Genomic DNA, 20613 nt, shown 5'->3' on the forward strand with positions numbered 1-20613 from the left:
ATGGGGCCGTTCCCGCTTGAATAGTGAATACAAGCGCCGAAAAGTCAATGAGAAATGGGAAAGAAGGTGACAAGAAATTGAGAAAAGAAACGTTAGACACGTGACAGTGATTAAGTAAATAGTGGAAAATTAGACGGAGAGACGAAAGACGACAAATTCAAATTCAGTCGTTGAGAAAATTACATGTGAATTTGTTCGGCATTTCAGTTTCATGTCCCACGAACCCACACTCTATCTTAACTCCCCTGATGTCCTTTGCGTGCGTCTACTCCTGTCCAAAATGCTTTCGTTTCACACATTAGTGACCTTTTTTTTGTTTACTTAGGGCGCCCCGCGTCAACCCCCCAACCCCCACCCTTCGGCCCTAACTTCTCCTACTCATCCCCGTTTTTTTTCTATAAATACTCCCTACCCTTCTTTGGGTTTTCCCATTTTTCTCTTTGCCCTTTTGGTTACTGCCGCTTCTTCGTCAAGACAGAGCGCTTGTTTCTTTTTTTGTTTCTTTCTTTCTTTTGGGGTTCCCGTTTGTTGCTTTCACTGTTCCGGCGCCAGGTTAGTTTCGTTACTTCCTTCTCTTGCAATTGTTTCCTTCCAAGTTTTGTGCTCTTTTTATTAATGGAGAATGGACAATTTTTTGCCCATTTTCCAGATCCGTTTGCATTTGGGCGTGTATTTTGGTTTTTATGTGATGGGTTCAACGGTTATGGCTCGATGCTTTTAACCTCTTTGATCTCTAGATGGGTAGGGTCGTTTTTGTAATTTTGGTTAAATACAAGTCTACTTTTTGTAGTATTGGATTTGATCAAAATACTAGTGGTTATAGCTAGCAAGAGACCCCGCCAAAGTGTATCAAAAGTTTGACCAATTGTTTGATATTCTGTTGGGCTCTGCAGAAGAACGTTTGAGTATTACACGGTTGGGAGCTGTGGGATTTTTCAATCGTGAAAAGACTTTTTTTGGTCTCAAAGGCAATGGAGGTATACGGCAAAACCATGGCTGCTGCCCCTGCAAATGTTATTTATTTGTCTACTATTCTGGGCCGTGATGACCCTATGCCTGTTCACAAATGCGATTGGAAATGTCAAAATGAACATGTTTGTGGCAACATGTATCGCTGCAAACTAACAGGAATCACACACATCTGTGACAAGAATTGTAACCAGAGAATTTTGTATGATAACCATAGTTCCCTTTGCCGGGCAAGCGGCCAGGTCTTCCCCCTTACGACAGCTGAGGAACAGGCGGTCAGAGGCGTCAGGAGGAAGTTTGATGCTGACAATTCCCCACCCTCTGATAGCTGTGGTTTTAAGCGCAGACGCGATGCGCAGTTTCATCCTTCTCCTTTCGAGAGATCTTTCTCTGCTGTTAGTCCGATCTGCAGCCAAGTTGGAGATGGCATGGATATGAGCTAGATTAGATTAGAATTTAGATTATCTATATATATAGTATCGTATTATTAACCTCAAAGACTCCTTTATCTTGTTTCACTTATCGTGTTCCGTTGAAACTTATTCCATTTTGCTTCTTCTCATGGGAGAAATATGGATCAATGGATAATAGACTTAATGTTGGTGATCTGATGATGGTGGACCCATTGGCGTTCTACCTGCCTGTAGGAAAAAAACACTTTATTTCTTATCTTTATGCTATATAGCTCTTCGACTAGCTTCATTTTGAAACTTGAATTTCATTCAGTTTCTTTCTAACTCTTCTCTAATCAGGTTTATCAACTTTGACAGCTACAGGGTACTTCTAGGTTCTTAATAGGAGTTGGAATTGTTATGTTTTTCATTTAGCAGTATCTTGGTTACTTATGTTTATTCTAATTGTTAATTTTGCACCTTTTTGTAATTATTTAATTCAGCTTTCGTATTTGTGGATGTATGGCCCAATAGTTGATGTTAAACTAGCGTTGAATTATTGTGGTTGTACTGATTCATTTGTAGTTCTTCATTTTATAAACATTGTATTTATTTTCATAGTTTGTCGTTATATTATGTTGTGATTCTAGAACTCATTTATGATTTGACTAGTTTAATGCAGGTTGAATAGGAATGACATGGCTATTGTCATGTGTTCTATATGTTCTAGTGTATTCTTTTGTTTCTTTTCTTGGTTAATTTGTTATATGAGATCCTGAAGTGTATGCTGATTTTGCAGGGGTTGAAAGTGTGCAATTCAGGAGAGTTTAAATATGCTTTTGCAATAGTGAATGAAAACTTTCCATTTTAGGCTTTGTGAATTTAATTTTCTGACTACTTGTTCTAATCATTTCTGTGCAGGTAATTATGTCATTGCTTATGTTGGATGTCAAAACAATGCCTGTTACTGCTGATGAAATAGGTTCCATGTTATGCTTCCTGCCTGCTATAAGCAGTCTGGCCTTTGGAGGGATTGCCCCTATGGAATGCAAGGTGGTTCAATCTTACTCAAGGCAAATATCTTATTGTTATCAGCAGAAGGCAACAACGTAGAACCAATGGCTAGTGCCACGGGTAAAGGTGTGCTGTCGAGTTTTGCACGTGGAAGAATTGCTACATGCTAATGTTTATTAGTTGCCATGTTCTTGCAGCTTTGGTCGGTAGAAGAAACCAATGGTGTCTTCTGCTTGGCTGCTCATGAACACGTGTTACTGCTGTTGGCTTTCTGAATAATATAGGTACATTTTGACTTTGAGGTCAGAACCTGGTTTGCCAAATTAAAATGGAGTATGAAGCAAGGTGATCGATCAGCTTACCATTCCATTGCTTGGTTAACCTGCTTGCTGTCATCCCTATGCTGAGAATGAAATAACATATTGCTTGCCTTGTTCTACTAGATCAGCTGCTCAAAATGTTTGGTCTTTATTTGGAACCAATGAAGAAGTGAGATGACCATTTGTGGATTTGTTGAGAATCAGTTTGTGCTTATCAGAATGCTCCCGTGTCCTGTCTATGTTGAATTGCAGGGAAAACAAAATTTGCTAAGAAATGTTGGCATTAGCGCTGAGTTTAGCTGGTGAAGTGGTTCAGGATTTGGTGGCTGAGCTGTGCAGCTGGGAAATTTTCAGGGGTTGTATCGGACTTGAAACATCAAAGCTTTTCTGTTGTCCTGGCATATTGGCAGGGCTAGCAAAGCATTTCTGGTAAGAGTCACATCTAGCCCATCACATGGATTGTTGCTGAGTTTTAGCTGGTGTGGATCAGGTGCTGGTTGGTGAGCCGCAGAACAAGGATGTTATAAGCTGTGCTGTCCTGAAACGTTCAAGTTTGTTAAATGCAACTCCTGCCAAGACAACGCTCATCCAATCTTGTTTCACTCGGATGCTGCAGCAGCCCCAGCCTGTTAGCTGTCTGTATACTTAATACTATTGTGAAGCAGTGTTCCTTGAATTCTTATACATAGCACAAAAAGTCAATCTCCTGTTTTGCTGTTGATTTCTTAGCTCATTGTAACAAGCCCTTCTCTTTTCTTTCCATTTTCTTCTGCTGTCCATATTTGTGACTTACAGCCCTGGAAAAGTAGTAATTGTGCCAGTAATTTTAGGTTTGTGCTGATATAACATTTGTTATGTGATCGATCTATACAGTTATGTTATTCTCATTTTTCATCAAGGGAAACTTTAATTGGGAGAAGTTATTGATATATTGGCATCGTATTTGGAGCCTGTCTCCGTGCGAGCCTCTTTAGGAGAAGGAATTCTCTGATGTCTTCGTCTTGCTTCCATTGTTCATCCCTTGCTCTACTTCCTGCATTCTGATCGTACCAAGCAACAGTCAGCACACGATATGGTAGGATAGCAACTGCCACCTCTTCCACTGAAACAAACAAAATGAAATAAAATTATTACAGAACACTTGTGTCAAAGGTTTCTGAACCACGCCTCCTTCCGAAGTTGTTTGTTTAGGTTCTGGTTTATACACTATAAAAAGTGCCGAAGGATACTTGAAACTGTTCTCAACCAAGATGCCTAATCCAAAACAAGTTTCAACTTTCAACTGCATTTGGGCTTTTGGGATGGCTTGTTCTTTCTGGAGTTTTGTGAAGTCCGGATTTGGGTCTTGTTAAAGGTGGTGATTGCGGGGAAACGCTGTAGAGCATCATGGCCGTGAGATCGCACTCCACCTGAATCTTTCTTTTCTTCGAGACAACCCTTGGCACGTGTTTTGGCACAAACTTTGCGATGTCACCACCTTAGATGTCGTGTGTATATTATATATATATATATATATATATATACACACACACACGTGTGTGTGTGTGTGTGTGAAAGCCGAATACTTTCTTTTTCTTCTTTTTGTGCTTTTGCACGTTTTCTCTTCTTTTTACGTACCCCAATTTAAGCGGCGGTTGGGAGATGGGGCCGAGGAAGAGGAGAGTGGACAACACACAGCGATAAAAGATTGCATGTGATGGAAGCATTTGGGCTGGATTGCTGCTGCAGTGACGAATTTGCATACCCAACCACATGGACAATCCATCTCCTTCTATTCAGTAATTTTTCAGTACTCAACTATTCCCAAGCGGGCTTTGTCGATGGGCTTACAGGCACTTCACATCCAAGGCTTCGTCTGCAATAACGCTCGCAGGTTTGATTTCATGCTCTGAAAACAGTTTTTGCTTTTCATTGTTGGCAATTAGCGTTATGTGAGCGCATTCACCCTCGATCCAGTGGAGATGCCAGCAAGACCTAGGTTGTGGAGATGATTTTTCATCAAATATCCTCTTATCAAGGGTGAGCAAATAAATAGTTTGATTTGTTATATTTAAAAATCAAATAAATCAAATATTTTAAAAAAATTAATCAAAATCGATCAAATATAAAATTAGTTTGATCGATTTGTTTTGTATCAATAGATCAAAATTTTATCACTGTTTTTTTACAAATTATAATATTAAAATTTAAAAACTTCATTTATATAAAATATATAAATTATGTATAAATTAAATATATATAAATATGAATATAATATATTACTTTATTATATATATGAAATTAATGACACAATTTATATCTTATAATATTTTAAGTTTTATATCAAACTTTGTATAAATAATAACTAATTATAAACAATATGTTATAAAATTAAAATGATAACTAACAAAATTTTAAGTGTAATCATATAAATAATATTTATTATAAATTACAGTAATATTTATGTATAAATTAAATATATATATATATAATATTATTTTATTACATATATATGAAATTAATGGTACAACTTATATGATATAATGTTTTATATCAAAATTTGTATAAATAATAACTAATTATAAACAATATGTTATAAAAACTATAATGATGATTAATAAGATTATTAAATGTAATCATATAAATAAAGTTTATTATAAATTATATAAATACTTATGCATAAATTAAATATATATATATATAATATTTATACTATTATATATTATTCATAACATTTTATATTACAAAACATTACTAAAATATAATAATTATAACATATTAATATATATGATATTTACTCTCATCTATTATAATATTAATATATAAATTATATTTTTTAAAATAAATAATTTATAATTTCATATTAATACAGATTTATAAATAAATAAATAAATAAAAATAAAATTAAATTATTATGATTATGATTTGTATACGTATATATAAAAAATTAATATATTTTAAATATTTTATTAATTAAATTTTTTAACGATTCTTTTTAATATATATAAAAAATTAATTTAATTTTTTGAGTAGATTGATCTAAAAATTTTAAAATCAAAAACCGATCAAAAAACCAATTGAACCAAACATTTTAAATCAATTGATTCCATAGACTAATTAAATTAAATCGTTTTATCCAAATCGCATTTAATTTGAGTAGATAATTAATTTGATTTGATTTTACTCACCCTTACCTCTTCCGGTTCTCTCCTGCTAATGCCAATCTTTCTCCTAATTCACTATTTTTTATTTAGGCATGCTGAATTTATCTGCAATGAGGTGCTTCTGCCAAAAACACTGAGAAAATAGCTCAAATATTTCTCAACAAAGCATAGGTAATTTTGCCGGTTTTCATCCAATGCTACCGAGGCAAGGGTACAGTAGCATATATTACGTTTTACAATTGATGGCAATTCATAATTAGTAACTGTGAAATATGCTTACAAAATAAAGAAACCAAGAGCATGATGCACAAGAAAAAAAGACCCACCTTTTGTCATAAAAAAATGAAAAAGAAAAAGCATTTTCTGCTCTTACTCAAGCCAAGGAATTTATACCAAATGTCTGTAATTGGCTGCATATACAACAAGTTTTTGAACATTGGTTTCGTCTCTCATTTTCTGGTCTTGGGTTTTTTTGAAACGACAGTTTTCTTTCCTGCTTTTTTGGGCGGCTGTGGCTTTCCTCCGGCAGTTTTACCTCTCTTCCGTGATGCCGTCTGCATCAAGACATACCTTAGATAAATATACAGATATTCTTGCAATAAAGGCAGGAATTTTTTCTATTCAACAAAGATACACTTTAGTGAAGGTGATCCAAATGCATACAGATGTTTTGTCTGCTTTTCCTTTGGCTTTCCCGTTCATTTGTCCATCAGTGCCCTCATTTTGATCAGTTTGATGGGGAATAGTCTTAGGCATCTTGTCAATTTCGTCTTCAGAATCAAATGAGAAGCCATCTAGTGTACCTATTAATGCAAGATGATCAAATATCAAGGAAGGGAAAATTTTTATGGAAGTAAATACGTCAAAGTATGAATCATTATCTACATTAGATATAAGCACATTCTTGCCAGTTGCCCTCAACCCCATATCCCTTCCCCTTTTTTCCACAAATGAATAAATAAATAGCGAAAATAAGGTTACCTTCAACCATGGTTTCTGCTTCGCAAACATTCGATTGTGATTTAAGCTGAATGAAGTCATTCATGATAGCCTCAATCTGACAATAGAATATGCAATTTACAGGGAGCGATGAGGAAATTTAACAGCGATGTTTTAGAAAGTATCAAGCAGCTGACTGACCAAAATAATATCAAAGGTAAAGTACTAGGACAAACCTTTGCCTCAGACTGACCAAAGCCAACCTGTACAATGAAAAATCGGTGTTAACAACATCAATAGATTCACAAATGTCCAGTGAGAAAATGCAAGACAGAGTTTACGCACAATGCAAAATGTTCTGGAAGGCACTATTGTTGTTTTGTAAATGGTTCCTGAGAAAATAAGCCATGTAGAACCAGTCATGAGAGATTGAGAAAGATAAGGTTTTTAAAGTGGAACTAGAGTATACATCCAAGATTTAAGTAGAAGAATGTAAAAACAGATAAAGTTTAACAGAAATACCCAGTAACTTACTGAATTTTAGTACTGAACAAGTCCAAGTTACTTGGGTACATATGCATATATGTATTCTTTTAAAAAACAAGGTGTCATTATCTTACGAACCAGTTAGAGATGATTATTTAAAAGTTCAAACATAACAACAAACAGATATATCATCTTAACCTAAGCAGTGCATTGGATCAAAACATGCCTTTTAAGTCTAAGAACATTTCATGATTTTCAGATGCAGTATCTGAAATTACTATTCGTCCAACAGCCCCCACATCACCACTCAAATCTATGGAATCCCCTTCACACTCAACAAGTGCCTGCAAAAACCACAAAGCCTCTTGTTAGACTGGCTTCTTTTGAATGCACACAAACGTAATCACATCACATGCCCAAACCTCATTATGTTAATTCTATAAGATTTAAGATCTCCATAACATAAAATATATTTGGTTTGCTTGAGGCCTGTTATTTTTTCTCACATATAAAAAAAAACCAAACCAAACTAAAAGGTTTTAGATTTTCAGTTACAATAAAAGGAAATGAAACCAAATCCTTAAAAGTCCGAAAGTAGACAAACCAAATATACTAATTAAGATTGGTTTCTTGGTTTTCCCAGGTTGTTTGCAGAGTTCTACTGACTTAAAAAGTAAGCAAATCAACAAATTTTAGATTACTGCTGATTATCCTCCTAGTAATTAAATCTTCCTTAATCGATTTCCTGTACAATATAAGGTAAAACTTCAAAACACTTTCAAGAAACTGAAGTGGTTGACATTGCCAAGACCATCCTTTTTGAAACTCACAGCCAATTCTCTAGGGAAGCTAGATGTAAAGAGCTATAACTATGACAAAATGTTCCCTACCTTTGAACGCTGAATTTTCTCAGACAGCACCAAAGGCAATCTTGAGGTAGAAACCTACACATTATAGATTGTCGAAAAATTTGGTGAGCTAGAGGATAGAGAAGAAACCATCACAGTTGTTGCCAACATTCTTACATGAGGCTCAATGTGCTTTTCAGATGCCTCCTCAGCAGCCGCGATATTATCATCATTTTCTGTATCGCAATCAGAAATCGCTTGTGAAGCAACTTAGGTAGCTTTATCACATAAATAGCCTTTGCATCAGCTATATGAATGTTTTTAAGCTATCCAAACCAAATACAAGAAAGTTAAGAGCAAATTTTACATTTATAAATCCAGTATCATACCTGTTATCTTTCCATCATCATTCACATTATTCTCCATTTCAGGAGTCTGGCCACCCACTTTTAACCCCTTTTTCGGAGATTTTCCTTTAGAAGTCTTCTTTCGTGGAGACTCGCCCCCTCTGCCAGTCAGAACTGGATCATTGGCCTCTCCACTCTCTTGAGATAGAGATATTTTCTCCTTCCTTTTAGGAGAATGACCCGGAGAAGACTCAGAATCTGATGATAAAGTCCAAATTGAACTATTTGCTGCCTGTTCAACATAGATGTATGGAGTAAATTTTACATTAATGTTGATCATACTGTTAAATGAATGAAAGATGGTTCTGTTCCATGAGGATATGATTCATTTCCAAAACAAAATTTATCTTTGTTTTAATAAATTCTAAAAAGAAGTCCAAATCAATTTTTAAGTTTGATGACTTTTCTGATAGACCATGAAAGGCTATAATAAAGAAGAACCCCGAATTAGGTAATCCCAAGGCAATGTGAAGTTTCTTACATGAGATCCCAAGTGTTTATTGGATATTTCTCCCTTAGCAGCCTTCGCATCATCCCTATGTCCTGTATCATTGCTAAAAGCTCATAGTGCACCAGTTGTAAAGAACAAAGTCAAATTAAATAAATATATACATAACAACTCTAAAGGGGGAAAGAAACACTCATAATCAGAAGTTACTCTGTTTTAAGATTTCATTGGAACATCACTCTGTTTTACCTTCTGAACTTTTCAAGACATCTATTTTCTTCTTTTTCGAAGGAGTTTCATGTACTTTATTGTTGTTTCTTTTGCCCTTTTCCCATGTAGATGAACTGTGTAGAAAGTTTTCTTCATCATCAGTTTTATACTCCCTAAGCGGGCTACAGTTTGGTGAAGAATTGGAATCCGAAGATAATGTCAGCGTAGAAGTTGGCGCCTGAAAACAAAGTAGATTCTCAGGGTCAGTAAGAGAACAATGTAAAGGTGCAAGCAAGAGTAAACTAACTACCATATGGCTTACAAATCAAAAGGTTGAAATAGAACAATTTGATTAACCTTTGAATTTTAGCAACAAATTGAATTGCGAAAAAAAAATGTGGGGGGAAATATAGTGAAGACTGTCAAGCAAATAGCTCTCAAGTAAAAGCATTTTTTAAGAAATTACCAAGTAAAGCACGTAATTAATTAACCTAAAAGAACTTCTTTGGAATGAAAAGGAAGCAAGGACAGCAATCGGCGAAGTTCACGTAACAACAATAACAGAAGCTAAAGAAAGCAGGGTTAAGATACCTGAAAAGAACGCAGCCAATCTGGAGAATTTTCCCTGGAGCTACTCATTCTTCCCTGACTTTAGATTATACAAATTTATGATGTCGACATTTAAGCCCAGAAAGGAGCAGAAAAATAAAAGGTAGCGAGAGTCAAATAAATCAATGGAAATGTTAGCAGAGAAACCCTAAAAGGCTCTCCTTAAGGTAGAAAATGTTTGCATTTTCAGTTCATGAGCTGTTTAAGTAAACAAAAGGTAGCAAGATTCACATAAGTCAACGGAAACGTTAACGGTGCCGGGCGTAGATCAAAGAAAATAAAACTAAATATGAAAGAAGACGGGAAGAGTCAAGTACCAGATAAAATGCAAGTGATGGGAGTGAGCAGCAGAAGAAGAGGGAAAGAGCAAGACAAGTAAGGGGCGAGGCCCAACCCCCTAAAGAATCAGCTGAGTGAGTCAGTGCGTGGGATTTGGTTTGAGAGTTGAGAGAAGCAATCAGGGTGGAGCGGTTAGGGCTTCACCGGTGGGCACTAGCCGGATGGACTATGGTTGATGGAGTTCTTTTGGTTTTTCCCCAGTGATGCTATTTGGGCCGGGTGAAGCCAAGCCATGTAGGTCTAGTGTTTTTCTTTATCTAAAAAGTTTTGACCAATACATATTTTTGGTAATTTGAATAGATTTTTGGCTATAAGTGCTTTAATGGTACATTTTTAATGTAATCGTATTTAGTAAATATTTTTTTTATAAAGAAAATATATTAACTTAAATTAAAAAATTACATCATCCTTGGTCAAATAATACCAAACATATCTCCAAATAAAATAGTAAGAATACTAGATGGGGACCTATCACAAACATGTAAGTTTAAAATATTATCATGGTGTGTTGCCAACTTGCCATCTAATCTATACACTAATTGGCTTCACGATATACATGAGTTCCAAAAGCAATCCCAACTTCTTTGTAACAAATCTTTGATTCTTTACAGTAAATTAGTATAAAAGTCAAAGTTAGAAATTTCTGTTGAAATTTTCTGAAACACCAGCAAAGAGTCAGATTCTACTAATATCATTCTATAACCTCGATTCCAACATATTTCTAACCCTTGATATAAAGCCCATAGTTCTGCTACCAAAGAAAATAAAATTCCTATTTTATATATAAACCCAACTAACCAGAAACCATTTTCATCTTCTTTTAAAGCATTGAAATGATCACATTAATTATCAACAAATAATAATTTAACTAATCTTAAAGATTGTTCTAAAGGCCCTTGTTAGCAAAATTTAAGTTAAATTTATCAATTTTTTTATTCAATCAAATCAATTGGTAGTAAATAGTAGTATTTCCATAAATTTGCACATAATTTGGAACTACTAGTATTACCTTGAAATTAATTCTAACATTGACAGACACATTATTCAAACTGCCATAAACTTTCTGGTCCAGCTATGGGCTCTTATTTGGTATGGCATCAAGCATAAAATGAGAGAGACCGCAATTAATTGCCTGGAAGAGGTTTGGGTAAAAGCCCATTTCGAGAATGAGAACAAAACCAAAACCAAAACCAAAAATAGGATGGCTGTACCAAACATATTATCCATCTCCAGCAACACCGAGCACCCACATTACAATTTCCAAAGCCTCTTCCTTTCGGCAGTCAATCGAATTATACAAAAATTCTGACGAAATGGAGCGAGGCAAAGAGCAAGGGTTGATGGTGCCCAGGTTGATGCCGCAGCAAAACCCTCTGGAACAATTGCAAGCCAAGTTCAAGGAAGTAGAGAACGGGTTCAGGACATGGCTAGCCAAGCAGTCCATGCCAGTCGAGGCGGCTGTGGTTACCGGCACCAGCGCGGCTCAGGGTGCTGCTATCGGGGCTTTCATGGGTACCCTCACCAACGATATCTCCTCCTCTCTTCCAACTCCTCAGTCTTCCCTCAATCCTCAAGCGATGGCTTCTCTCCAGCAAGCCCAGGTCTCGCCCTATTTCTCTCTTTCATTTTTAGTCTACAACCTTGATATTTTCAGAACTATAATTGCCATATCTCAAAAAAATAATATTCCTTCTTAATAGGTTTCTCTGTAACTTAACCAACAACACGGTTTCCAATCCTCCTTTTTTCAGTTTCTTTTACTCCAATCTGTCGTTTTTAATTTCGGGTAAAGGCTCAAAGTCAGGGTTTTTATGTTTGTTGTGTGCTTCCTGTGTAACTTAATGTGTTAATGCTGTTTATGTGATTTTAAGGAGGATCTCTTCATATGCAGTACATGCTAATTGAGTTTTTTGTTACCTGTTACTAAAGCCTTAGTTTTTGATATTGAAGGGTTTTGTAAATAGCATTCAATTAATCAATGATAAATGGATTTTTATTGATAAGTGAAAGATGTTGACATTGATTACAGGCTCTATCAGGAGGTCCCTTAGTACAAGCTCGAAATTTTGCAGTGATGACGGGTGTCAATGCTGGCATATCTTGTGTTATGAGAAGATTGAGAGGCAAGGAGGATGTCCAATCTAGGTGGACCTTTCTATCACAGTTTTTTATCTTCATTATTTTCTTTCTGTTGTTTTTATGGCTAGGGGATATTGCTACTAGTCAGAGTTCAATCAGAATACAACATACTAACATATGCTGCAATATGCTCAATAAACTCATAAAAGATACGAACAGATAATGCTATTGATGGACTTGTTTCTGAAGACACAGACCAAGATTGTTTTTCATCATTATTTCTTATTTTATTATTCTGATTTTGTCCTCAGTCATGTACTGAATCTCAATGAGATCCCTGTTGAGATGCAGAGAAAGAGTCTCAATGTCATTCTTTTCGGGCTAAATTAATCTTAAGTTTACAAATGTTCTGGTCAATGTTGTTCTAGACCATGGAGATGTTATGGTAGTATATCTGTTTTGGCCTTTTTTGAATTTGGTTAGTTAGAAAGGAATGTTCTCTTTTGCTTTCATCAAAAAGTAGCGCAGTTAGATTCATCAACATAGCATTTGGGAAAGGATGAAGTCTCATGTACCCCTCTGGTTTGTCATGGACTCTAACCTGTTGCCTTCTAGGAACCAACTTGATTTCTGTTTGTGGCTAATCTGGTAAAATAGGCTGTGTCAGGCTAATTGGAGATCATGGTCCTGATATTATTTAGGTTGTATGCATCTGACAAATAGAAATAAGTCTGAAAATATTTTAACTGTTTCAGTTAGAAGGTGATTAACTTATTTATATATTATTTTGAGTAACAGATGGGATAACAATTTTTTAAGACCTTGTCAGTTTTGAACTAGCTTATTTGACTATCGATATAGAAACTTGGAGGTAGTTTTGTCAATGAACTGCACAGTAGTTTTATCTTCTTCCACTTGCTCTTCTAGATTCCACCTCTCCCCCCATGTTTTGTCCTGTTCTCCTAGGGGAAAATTTGCTTTCTGTGCCCCACTCTCCCTTCATAAATTACAATTGCAACATCATTTATGGAGAGCGTTCTTGGATATTTGTGTGTGGTAATCTGAATAATGTATAATTGACTAAGCTTGTTGTTTGAATAAAGAACTGTAGAACTCATTGATTTTTATATGGTTTAAATTATACCTTAGGTTTACACTGTTGTTTAAGATAACTTTGTATTATTGCAGCATGGTTGCAGCTTTTGGTTCTGGGGCCATGTTTTCATTGGTGAGTGGCATAGGTGGCCCAAATCAGGCTGCAAATGCAGTCAGTTCTGGACTTTTTTTTGCACTTGTTCAAGGCGGGCTTTTCCAGGTGATTTATTATCTAGTTAGGGTCTCTGAGATCACTATTTTATCTTCAGTCCATTTCTGGTTGTTAACTGATCAGCAGGTTGTGAACATGATAGAGCATGCATAAACAAAAAAAGAGGTGATGGGATAAATGGTTGATAAACTTTTGGAATCAATTTATATTGGAAGTGTCATATATCCATGTGCTTCTCAAGTAAATTTCCCCTTTTGGTAGTTGAATATTCTGAATGGGCACTGCTTTGAAATAGTGCTGTACTGGCCTTTAGACTGTAGTCTTATATCTAACGGCCTTATTTTTTATAATCAGTTAGGGAAAAAGTTTTCTCAACCTCCTGCTGAGGATCCGTACTATTCCAGAACAAGATCCATGTTAAATAGTCTTGGCCTCCAGAACTATGAGAAGAATTTCAAGAAAGGCTTGTTAACAGATAGCACATTGCCTTTGCTCACTGATAGGCAAGCAATTGGATTTTTAATCTTCATTTAACTTTCTAAATAATATTTTGTGAAATGTGTAAATAAATCCTAATGGCCTTTTAATTGTCATGATGTGTTTCAGTGCTCTTAGAGATGTGAAAATACCCCCTGGGCCCAGGCTCCTTATTCTTGATCATATTCAGAGGTTTGACTGAATCTTCAATGTATGGTAATTATTGCCCTTGACAATTGGATTCTATCTCACCTTCTGGTTAAATATTTGTCTTCAGGGACCCAGAATTGAGAGAGAAGCTAGGAAGCCGTGGGTGAATTCCATTTTGTCTCTGATGTCCTTAACATCAAATTTCGATAAGCATGCTTGTTTAGAATTCTTTAAACAGTTTGCTGTAGCTTTAATTTTTCAAGTAGTTTCAGTTGTTGTTATATTAAACCTCGGATGAAGATGCTAGACTCATGAGCTTAAATGCAGTAATTTTGGTATTTGCCTCTCTGCTTTTTCTAACCAAATCATTAATGATTTCTAAGTTTAACATGGATAAGGTTGCTGCTATAACCAATAAGTGTGCTGCTAATGCGTGCTAAATTTAATGTGATAATCAATAAGATAGCACTTCAAGTGTGGGTTTAGCGTTTACAACTGAGGTATACGGTCTTCTGACTCCTGTACCTGGAATGTAGGCTGTTTGAGTTCCTGGAACTGGACCAAGGATTTGCTTGTGTTATGAATTATATGATCGGATGATCAATTGTGTCCAGGTGCTGTGAACTTGTGAAGTTTGATAATAATTTTAACCCAGAGCTCAAAAGCCAAGCAAATTAACCAGATGTGACTCTGTTCGGATGGGTGTTGGACTTCGAATGGGTAGTAATGACGGTGGAATGATGCAACCCGCCGTGTTCGGATGAAAATTTAGTAAATGGTAATAGAATTGATACCTACGGTTGTGGTGGGATGGTGAAATAAATATCCGAACGGGAGGGACTTCACAATAATTGAAGTTCTTTTCCGAAATGAAAAGCGACTAGTAGCCGAAACGGTAAGGGCCCAGCATAAATAAAAGCCTTTTGATGGACACTTTCAGGGCCATGGTGTTTCGGAAACGTACAAAGATGTTCCATTCTTAAGCGAACGGTAACCATCATCCCGGCCTTTGCTTAGCCGTTTTTGTCGAAAATCCTTTCCTGTAGCTAACTAATAATTGCAAGATGAAAAATTCCAATCAAAAAAAGTCACATGACATCCACCAAAGGGAAAAGTCCTTATCCGTTGAATGGGCTTAAGTGTTAAGATTCAACTACCATAAAAAAATCTACAGAGACATGAACTCCAAAAACTAGAGAGATGACTATGAACATATAAGCATACATAACCATAGGCGTAGCATAGTTTCAAATTTTGGATACCTTCAAAGATTACTTACCAAGATATTAAAAATCATTTATGATAGTTACTACTATTATTTAACAGGTTTGGTGTTATCAGTTCGAGTTCTGCATTTATAAATGTAGCTATAAAAAATATGTCATTGAATAAAAATATAGAGATAGTTAATTGTGACTCGTGAGATTTAAAAACTTGTTGCTAGATAACAGTTTCAATTCTTTTAGATATCAAAATGAAATGCTATCAAATTTGTACAAGTTTATTTTCCACGTGTTAATTGAAAATGACATTTTCAATTTTTCCAAGTTTTTAAATTATAATCTAAATTGTGTATATTACAAAGATTAATGATATATATATAATTATTTATTTATAGTAATTAAGTAATAGTCTTGTATTATAATTATAATTAGATAATTTGTCCAATTATCTGTACCGGTACCAGATTAACAAGCTTCTCTTGGTATTGTTTTTCAACCTCAGCGCACAAGGAAATTAGTGAAAGGAAACTCTTGCTTGTATTTATAACCTAAAGTTGCCCTCTTTAGTGAAAAAGGATTGCAAGTCTTTGAAATGCATTTCACAAACATGCAGCGCTAATTTGCATAATTTTATTTGACTATTGACTTTTCTCTAGCTCTATGTCAAATGCTTGGATTTAGAACGGTCTTTGAAAGAGACATTTCATAATCAACGACTCTGCCATCAAATTCAATGGTTCATAGCCCCCTTACGGAGTCAAGGGTTAGACTTATATCTTTCTCCCTGACTTTAACAAAAAAAAAAAAACCGAAAACAAGAAGAAAATTAGACAAAACTAGTTCACTGCGACGGATTGTTAAGTTGCAACATTAACGTAAACTGAAACAAATGGATATACTGTATTGTGAGAAAGCTGATTCAGCTCTCCTTAACCAAATATGTATACGGTTTCATTCATACACAAACGGATTCAGATGCCTCACGCTTTTGTTACAATATAAAACATCAGACAAAAGCAGAAGCCAAATATATTCACTATAAAGCAATTGGAAAAAGAAGAAAAAAACATAGATCAAAGAATGGAGAGGGGTGTAGGGGAGGGGTGGTTGTTGACGACAAGGTTAGCCTTGGAAAGCTGGTCCATGAGGGAGAGGATACGGGCGTTGTAAGCACGGGCCTCATTAACGGACTCTGCCTCTAGCTCTCCCAGCTGGGAGCATAGCCTCTCCTCAGCCTCCTCAACCACCTTCAGCCTCTCCCATGCCTCTGTTAACTGCTTTCTCATCCCCTCCTCTCTTTCCCTGCTCTGCTTCAGTTCTCTCTCCAACTCCTTGTTTCTCTTCCTCAAATCTTCTTCCTCTTCCTTCTTAGCTATGGATTTGGGATCCGCTACAGCCTTTGTTGGAGCCATGCTCTGTTTCTTCTTTGATTGCCGGAGAAAAATGGTAGTTATTGATGAACCAATGGGAAGTGGTCTCTTTTTATAGACGAAACTTGTAAGTAATAACAAAAATGTCCAGGTTCAATGTATCTGCTACGGGCCCTTTTTCCGAGTACTGCTTACGTATTTGCTTTGCTCTATGTTGCAAAACTTTTCACCCTTCACATTTTCAACTCTTTTTGCAGTAAATAGTCTAGAAGAAGGTAATAATCACCGGTTTCGTTGAGCCAAAATATCCATCATATCCCTATATTTATGTATTTTTATATTTAATTTAATTTAATTTATGACTTAAAATTAAAATAATTTAATTTATTATTTTTATAAGTTATTTTAATTTAATCTCTTTCTTTAATGCTATTTAATTTTATTATTAAAATAATAATATCAATATTGATGTGACATATTTTGACTGTAGCATGTCATATGGTATCGATTTGATGACATGACAATGTCATGTGACACTAATATGATGATATATTAGTGTCACGTGGCATATAAAAATTTTTCAAAAATTTTTTTTTATGTTATGTCATAAGAATTAAATTGAACAAAAATATATAATATAAAGACTAACTTAAACAAAAATGAAATGCTAAATGACTAAATTGAAACAAAAATGAAAATACAAATCTTTAAATAGATTTAAATCAAATATTTAAGTGTAAAAATTTTATCGTATTTAAAAATATATAAATATTTGATTATTTAATTTTATAATATGTATATTAATTTATCTTTTTTGTAAAAATTAAGTTTGAAATTTTCTTTTATAAAAAAATTTTGAAAAAAATTTCATACCTAAAATCAAATTTAGATGAATAACTTGCATTATGTTAAAAAAATAATATAAAAAATAAATAATTTTTTTAATTTAAAATAGTACAAAAATTTAAAATTTATTTGATTTAGCTTTTAACTTGAATTAAACTCAAATTAGCAAACTAGGTTGATTTAGTTTTTTCTTTTAAAATAATAAAAAATTGAGATATGGAGTTATTGATGATTATAAAAATAATTTTTGGTTCTAACTTGCTTAATTTGGATATGACAAGTCTCTTATTACAACCATAGAATTTGAGCTATCCCACCATTTCAATTTTTTATTTATTTTTTATGTTTTTGTTTTGTTTAATATTTAAAGTTATATTTTTTAGGTTAAAATCTCATGTATTAAATATTACATTTATAGTTGATAGAGTTAAATATAATTTTAAATATTTGTATAATTTTATTTTGTATTTATAAATTTTTTATAGATCCAAATTAATAATGTAAATTTAAATTTAGCATAATTTGATTGTGGTATTTGAACTTAAATAAAATCGTTTTATACAAAATTTTCAATAAATTTAAATAAAAAGTAAATTGGGTAAAAGTTGAATAATTTTAAAATAATAAATATTTATAAATTGTGAAAGTTATAACTAAATAAACCTATTTTGCTGATTTGAGTTCAGCTTAAGTTAAAAATTAAGTCAAATAAATTTCAAATTTTTATACTACTATAAATAGAAGAATAACAAATTTATTTAGTCAATTTATATTATTTTGTTTCAATATAATGTAAGTTATTTATCTAAATTTGACTTTAGATATAATTTTTTTTTGAAATTTTTTTATAGAAAGAGAATTTAAACTTAATTTTTGTAAAAAAAAATAAATTAATGTATATATTTTATAATCAAATAATTAAGTAAGAAAATATTTATATATATTTTTAACATCATAAATCCTTTATACTTAAATATTTAGCATATTAATAAATATATCTATCATTCACTTAAAGATTTATATTTTTTAAATATTTTTTTCAATTTAGTTTCTCAACATCTCAATTTTATTAAATTTAATCTATGTACTATATATTTTTATTCAATTTAATCCTTATGATGTGACACAAAAAAATTATGAAAAATTTTTTATTTGTCACATGATGCTGACACGTCAATATATTAGTACCACATGACATTGCATGTCGATGTCACATGACATGCTACATTATCAAAATGTGTTATGTTAACACTGATATCAATACTGATGTTATTTTTTTAAAGGTAAAATTAGATGCTGTTAAAAAAATAGACTAAATTAAAATAATTTTTAAAATTAATAAATTAAATTATTTTAATTTTAAATATAAAGATTACATTGAAAAAAATGAATAAGTATAGAAATTTGAAGGGTAGTTTGATTAGTTTCATTGTTTATACACTTATTTTGCTATATAATGCCTTAAAATATTTTTTAATAATTAAATAATATTATCTTCATTTACTGCAATAAAAATCAAATCATCACGATTAATTATTACATTGAATTCACATTTCCCTTTCTTGTTAATTCCTCCATAATCAACCATCGTCGGCACAAGTGACCAATGGGTTTATGGCACGTTTGGTATGGATAATAGTTATGCTATTTTCCCTTTATTCCCATGCAAACTTTATTCTCTTGTTTGGTTGTCAAATAGAATGAGGAATAGGAATTCCTAAAGAATAACAATTATGTCAACTTGGGTTTAAGTCTGAAATGGGTAATACCCGTGCCTCCCTTGGTTTTATCTATTCCGTGACCCATATAGGTTTAAAATGTTTAATGACTAAAATACCCTCAATAGATATGCAAAATCACAACTTTGTCTCATATAAAAAGTTCTAATTTTTTTTCTCTTTCTCCTCTCTCAACTCGTCTTCCCCTGTCTAACCCTCCTCTTTCTCAGCTGCTCTCTCACCCGTTCGTCTTCCCCTCTCTCTCAGTCGCTCTCTCACCCATCCATCTTCCCTGCTCTCTCAGACACTCTCACCCTTCTTCCCCTCCCTCTCAACTGTCCATAGTCCAGGTACTTGCTTCAAATCCTTTTAGCAACAAAATTTTAATTTAAGGGTTTTTAGTGTTATTGTTGATTATGGGATTTAGTAGATCTAATTTACTTGTGAATTTGAGGTGTGAATTTTATGAATTTTGATTCTTAATTGTTAGAATTTATGGGAAAAAATTGAGTCTTGAATTTTTTTTTTTTGTTGATTGGGGGTTTTAGTGGTAGAAAACAATTGGGAATTTTGACCGATTTTGGTAAAATTGGTTTATTATTGGGTTAATTACCGCCTTAGGTTGGTCTTGTGCTTTGTTTGAATAAATATAGAGTTATATCTAAAAAAATAGAGACAAAATCTGGAAATAGTGTTAATATTGAATTTTCAAGTCAATGCTCTAGCTTATTTAGAGATTTTTGTTATGAGAACAATAATCTGGAATTATCATCAAGCTACTGATTATGGCCATGATGTTTGCCATTGTAGAATTAAACACAACATTGTCAAGCCTTGACACTGTTTTTAATTGTGCATCCTTAATTTAATTGTGTTGTGAATACGTTGTGCAGTTTCATCCAAACCCAGTTTAAGTAGAAGCTGGTGCCCTTTAGGCGAGTAACAGCCCAATTTAAGTTGTGACTTTTTGCTTTCTTTGTATAAGGGTAATGTTATTGTAGCGACTTTATTGGTTTTATGCATATTGTAAGTTAGTGTAATGGGATGAATATTCATCAATTACTTTCAAGGTCAGTATATTTTTGTAAACTATACCTTATCTTTTGATTATATGTAATAATATTTTCATCTAAAATGTATTTATAGTATTGTAAGGCTCTTTTATTATTTATTACTTTCCATACTAATATGCACTAGTTATGCTTGTAAATTGTCATTTTCTTCTCAGATATGGAATGCTTATCTAAATTAAAAGACACGTTATTTCTCTCTTTACCATTTATGTTTCCTCAGCACCACGTGCTGGGTTCAAAGAAATCATTTTCTTATATTTTTTTAAAATAATATGAATTTGTATTT

At 33.5% G+C, this 20613-nt stretch overlaps 4 protein-coding genes across 6 annotated transcripts; 2 read left to right on the forward strand and 2 right to left on the reverse strand.

Annotated features, from left to right (window-relative positions):
- The first annotated feature begins 271 nt into the window (after window positions 1-271).
- LOC18605891 (cyclic AMP-responsive element-binding protein) lies at window positions 272-3614 on the forward strand. Of its 3 annotated transcripts, none has more exons than XR_016025239.1 (3): window positions 272-552; window positions 894-2720; window positions 2819-3614. XR_016025239.1 is itself a non-coding variant. In XM_018117772.2 (2 exons), the coding sequence occupies exon 2, from the start codon at window positions 972-974 to the stop codon at window positions 1410-1412; it is 441 nt and encodes a 146-aa protein (XP_017973261.2). In that variant the 5' UTR covers window positions 272-552; window positions 894-971; the 3' UTR covers window positions 1413-3614. The 3 variants fall into 3 exon arrangements, 1 of the variants encoding a protein (XP_017973261.2); XR_001927173.2 differs by having other exon boundaries at window positions 2824-3614; XM_018117772.2 differs by having other exon boundaries at window positions 894-3614.
- A 2528-nt stretch (window positions 3615-6142) lies between these two features.
- Window positions 6143-10305, reverse strand: BIN4 (double-stranded DNA binding protein). Its single transcript, XM_007039189.3, has 13 exons — window positions 10103-10305; window positions 9768-9825; window positions 9216-9414; window positions 9000-9061; window positions 8501-8750; window positions 8289-8347; window positions 8154-8207; window positions 7490-7607; window positions 7123-7169; window positions 7014-7040; window positions 6820-6895; window positions 6502-6641; window positions 6143-6392 (listed from the first exon to the last, which is right to left on the reverse strand). Exons 2-13 carry the CDS (start codon window positions 9813-9815, stop codon window positions 6288-6290), a joined length of 1185 nt encoding a protein of 394 aa, XP_007039251.3. The 5' UTR covers window positions 9816-9825; window positions 10103-10305; the 3' UTR covers window positions 6143-6287.
- A 1020-nt stretch (window positions 10306-11325) lies between these two features.
- Window positions 11326-14445, forward strand: LOC18605894 (Mitochondrial import inner membrane translocase subunit Tim17/Tim22/Tim23 family protein). The gene is made up of 6 exons (XM_007039190.3): window positions 11326-11725; window positions 12154-12269; window positions 13392-13518; window positions 13825-13973; window positions 14077-14139; window positions 14225-14445. The coding sequence occupies exons 1-6, from the start codon at window positions 11438-11440 to the stop codon at window positions 14262-14264; spliced, it is 783 nt and encodes a 260-aa protein (XP_007039252.2). The 5' UTR covers window positions 11326-11437; the 3' UTR covers window positions 14265-14445.
- Window positions 14446-16223: 1778 nt separating this feature from the next.
- On the reverse strand, window positions 16224-16784 carry LOC18605895 (uncharacterized). The gene has a single exon (XM_018117171.2). The coding sequence runs from the start codon at window positions 16730-16732 to the stop codon at window positions 16394-16396; it is 339 nt and encodes a 112-aa protein (XP_017972660.2). The 5' UTR covers window positions 16733-16784; the 3' UTR covers window positions 16224-16393.
- Between the last annotated feature and the right edge of the window lie 3829 nt (window positions 16785-20613).

Source organism: Theobroma cacao, chromosome 3 (genome assembly GCF_053813885.1).
Source record: "Theobroma cacao isolate CCN51 chromosome 3, ASM5381388v1, whole genome shotgun sequence".
Taxonomy (NCBI): Eukaryota; Viridiplantae; Streptophyta; class Magnoliopsida; order Malvales; family Malvaceae; genus Theobroma; species Theobroma cacao.

What these genes read in the sequence shown, in the direction of transcription:
- LOC18605891 (XM_018117772.2), top strand. Translation starts at nt 972, where the DNA reads ATGGAGGTATACGGCAAAACCATGGCTGCTGCCCCTGCAAATGTTATT.
- BIN4 (XM_007039189.3), bottom strand. Translation starts at nt 9,815, where the DNA reads ATGAGTAGCTCCAGGGAAAATTCTCCAGATTGGCTGCGTTCTTTTCAG. An exon ending in AGAAAATTCAGCGTTCAAAG is followed by an intron (nt 7,608 to 8,153) that starts GTAGGGAACATT and finishes TGGTTTTTGCAG; the next exon opens with GCACTTGTTGAGTGTGAAGG. An exon ending in TTGGTCAGTCTGAGGCAAAG is followed by an intron (nt 6,896 to 7,013) that starts GTTTGTCCTAGT and finishes TTCTATTGTCAG; the next exon opens with ATTGAGGCTATCATGAATGA.
- LOC18605894 (XM_007039190.3), top strand. Translation starts at nt 11,438, where the DNA reads ATGGAGCGAGGCAAAGAGCAAGGGTTGATGGTGCCCAGGTTGATGCCG. An exon ending in TTGCCTTTGCTCACTGATAG is followed by an intron (nt 13,974 to 14,076) that starts GCAAGCAATTGG and finishes GATGTGTTTCAG; the next exon opens with TGCTCTTAGAGATGTGAAAA. An exon ending in ATTCTTGATCATATTCAGAG is followed by an intron (nt 14,140 to 14,224) that starts GTTTGACTGAAT and finishes ATTTGTCTTCAG; the next exon opens with GGACCCAGAATTGAGAGAGA.
- LOC18605895 (XM_018117171.2), bottom strand. Translation starts at nt 16,732, where the DNA reads ATGGCTCCAACAAAGGCTGTAGCGGATCCCAAATCCATAGCTAAGAAG.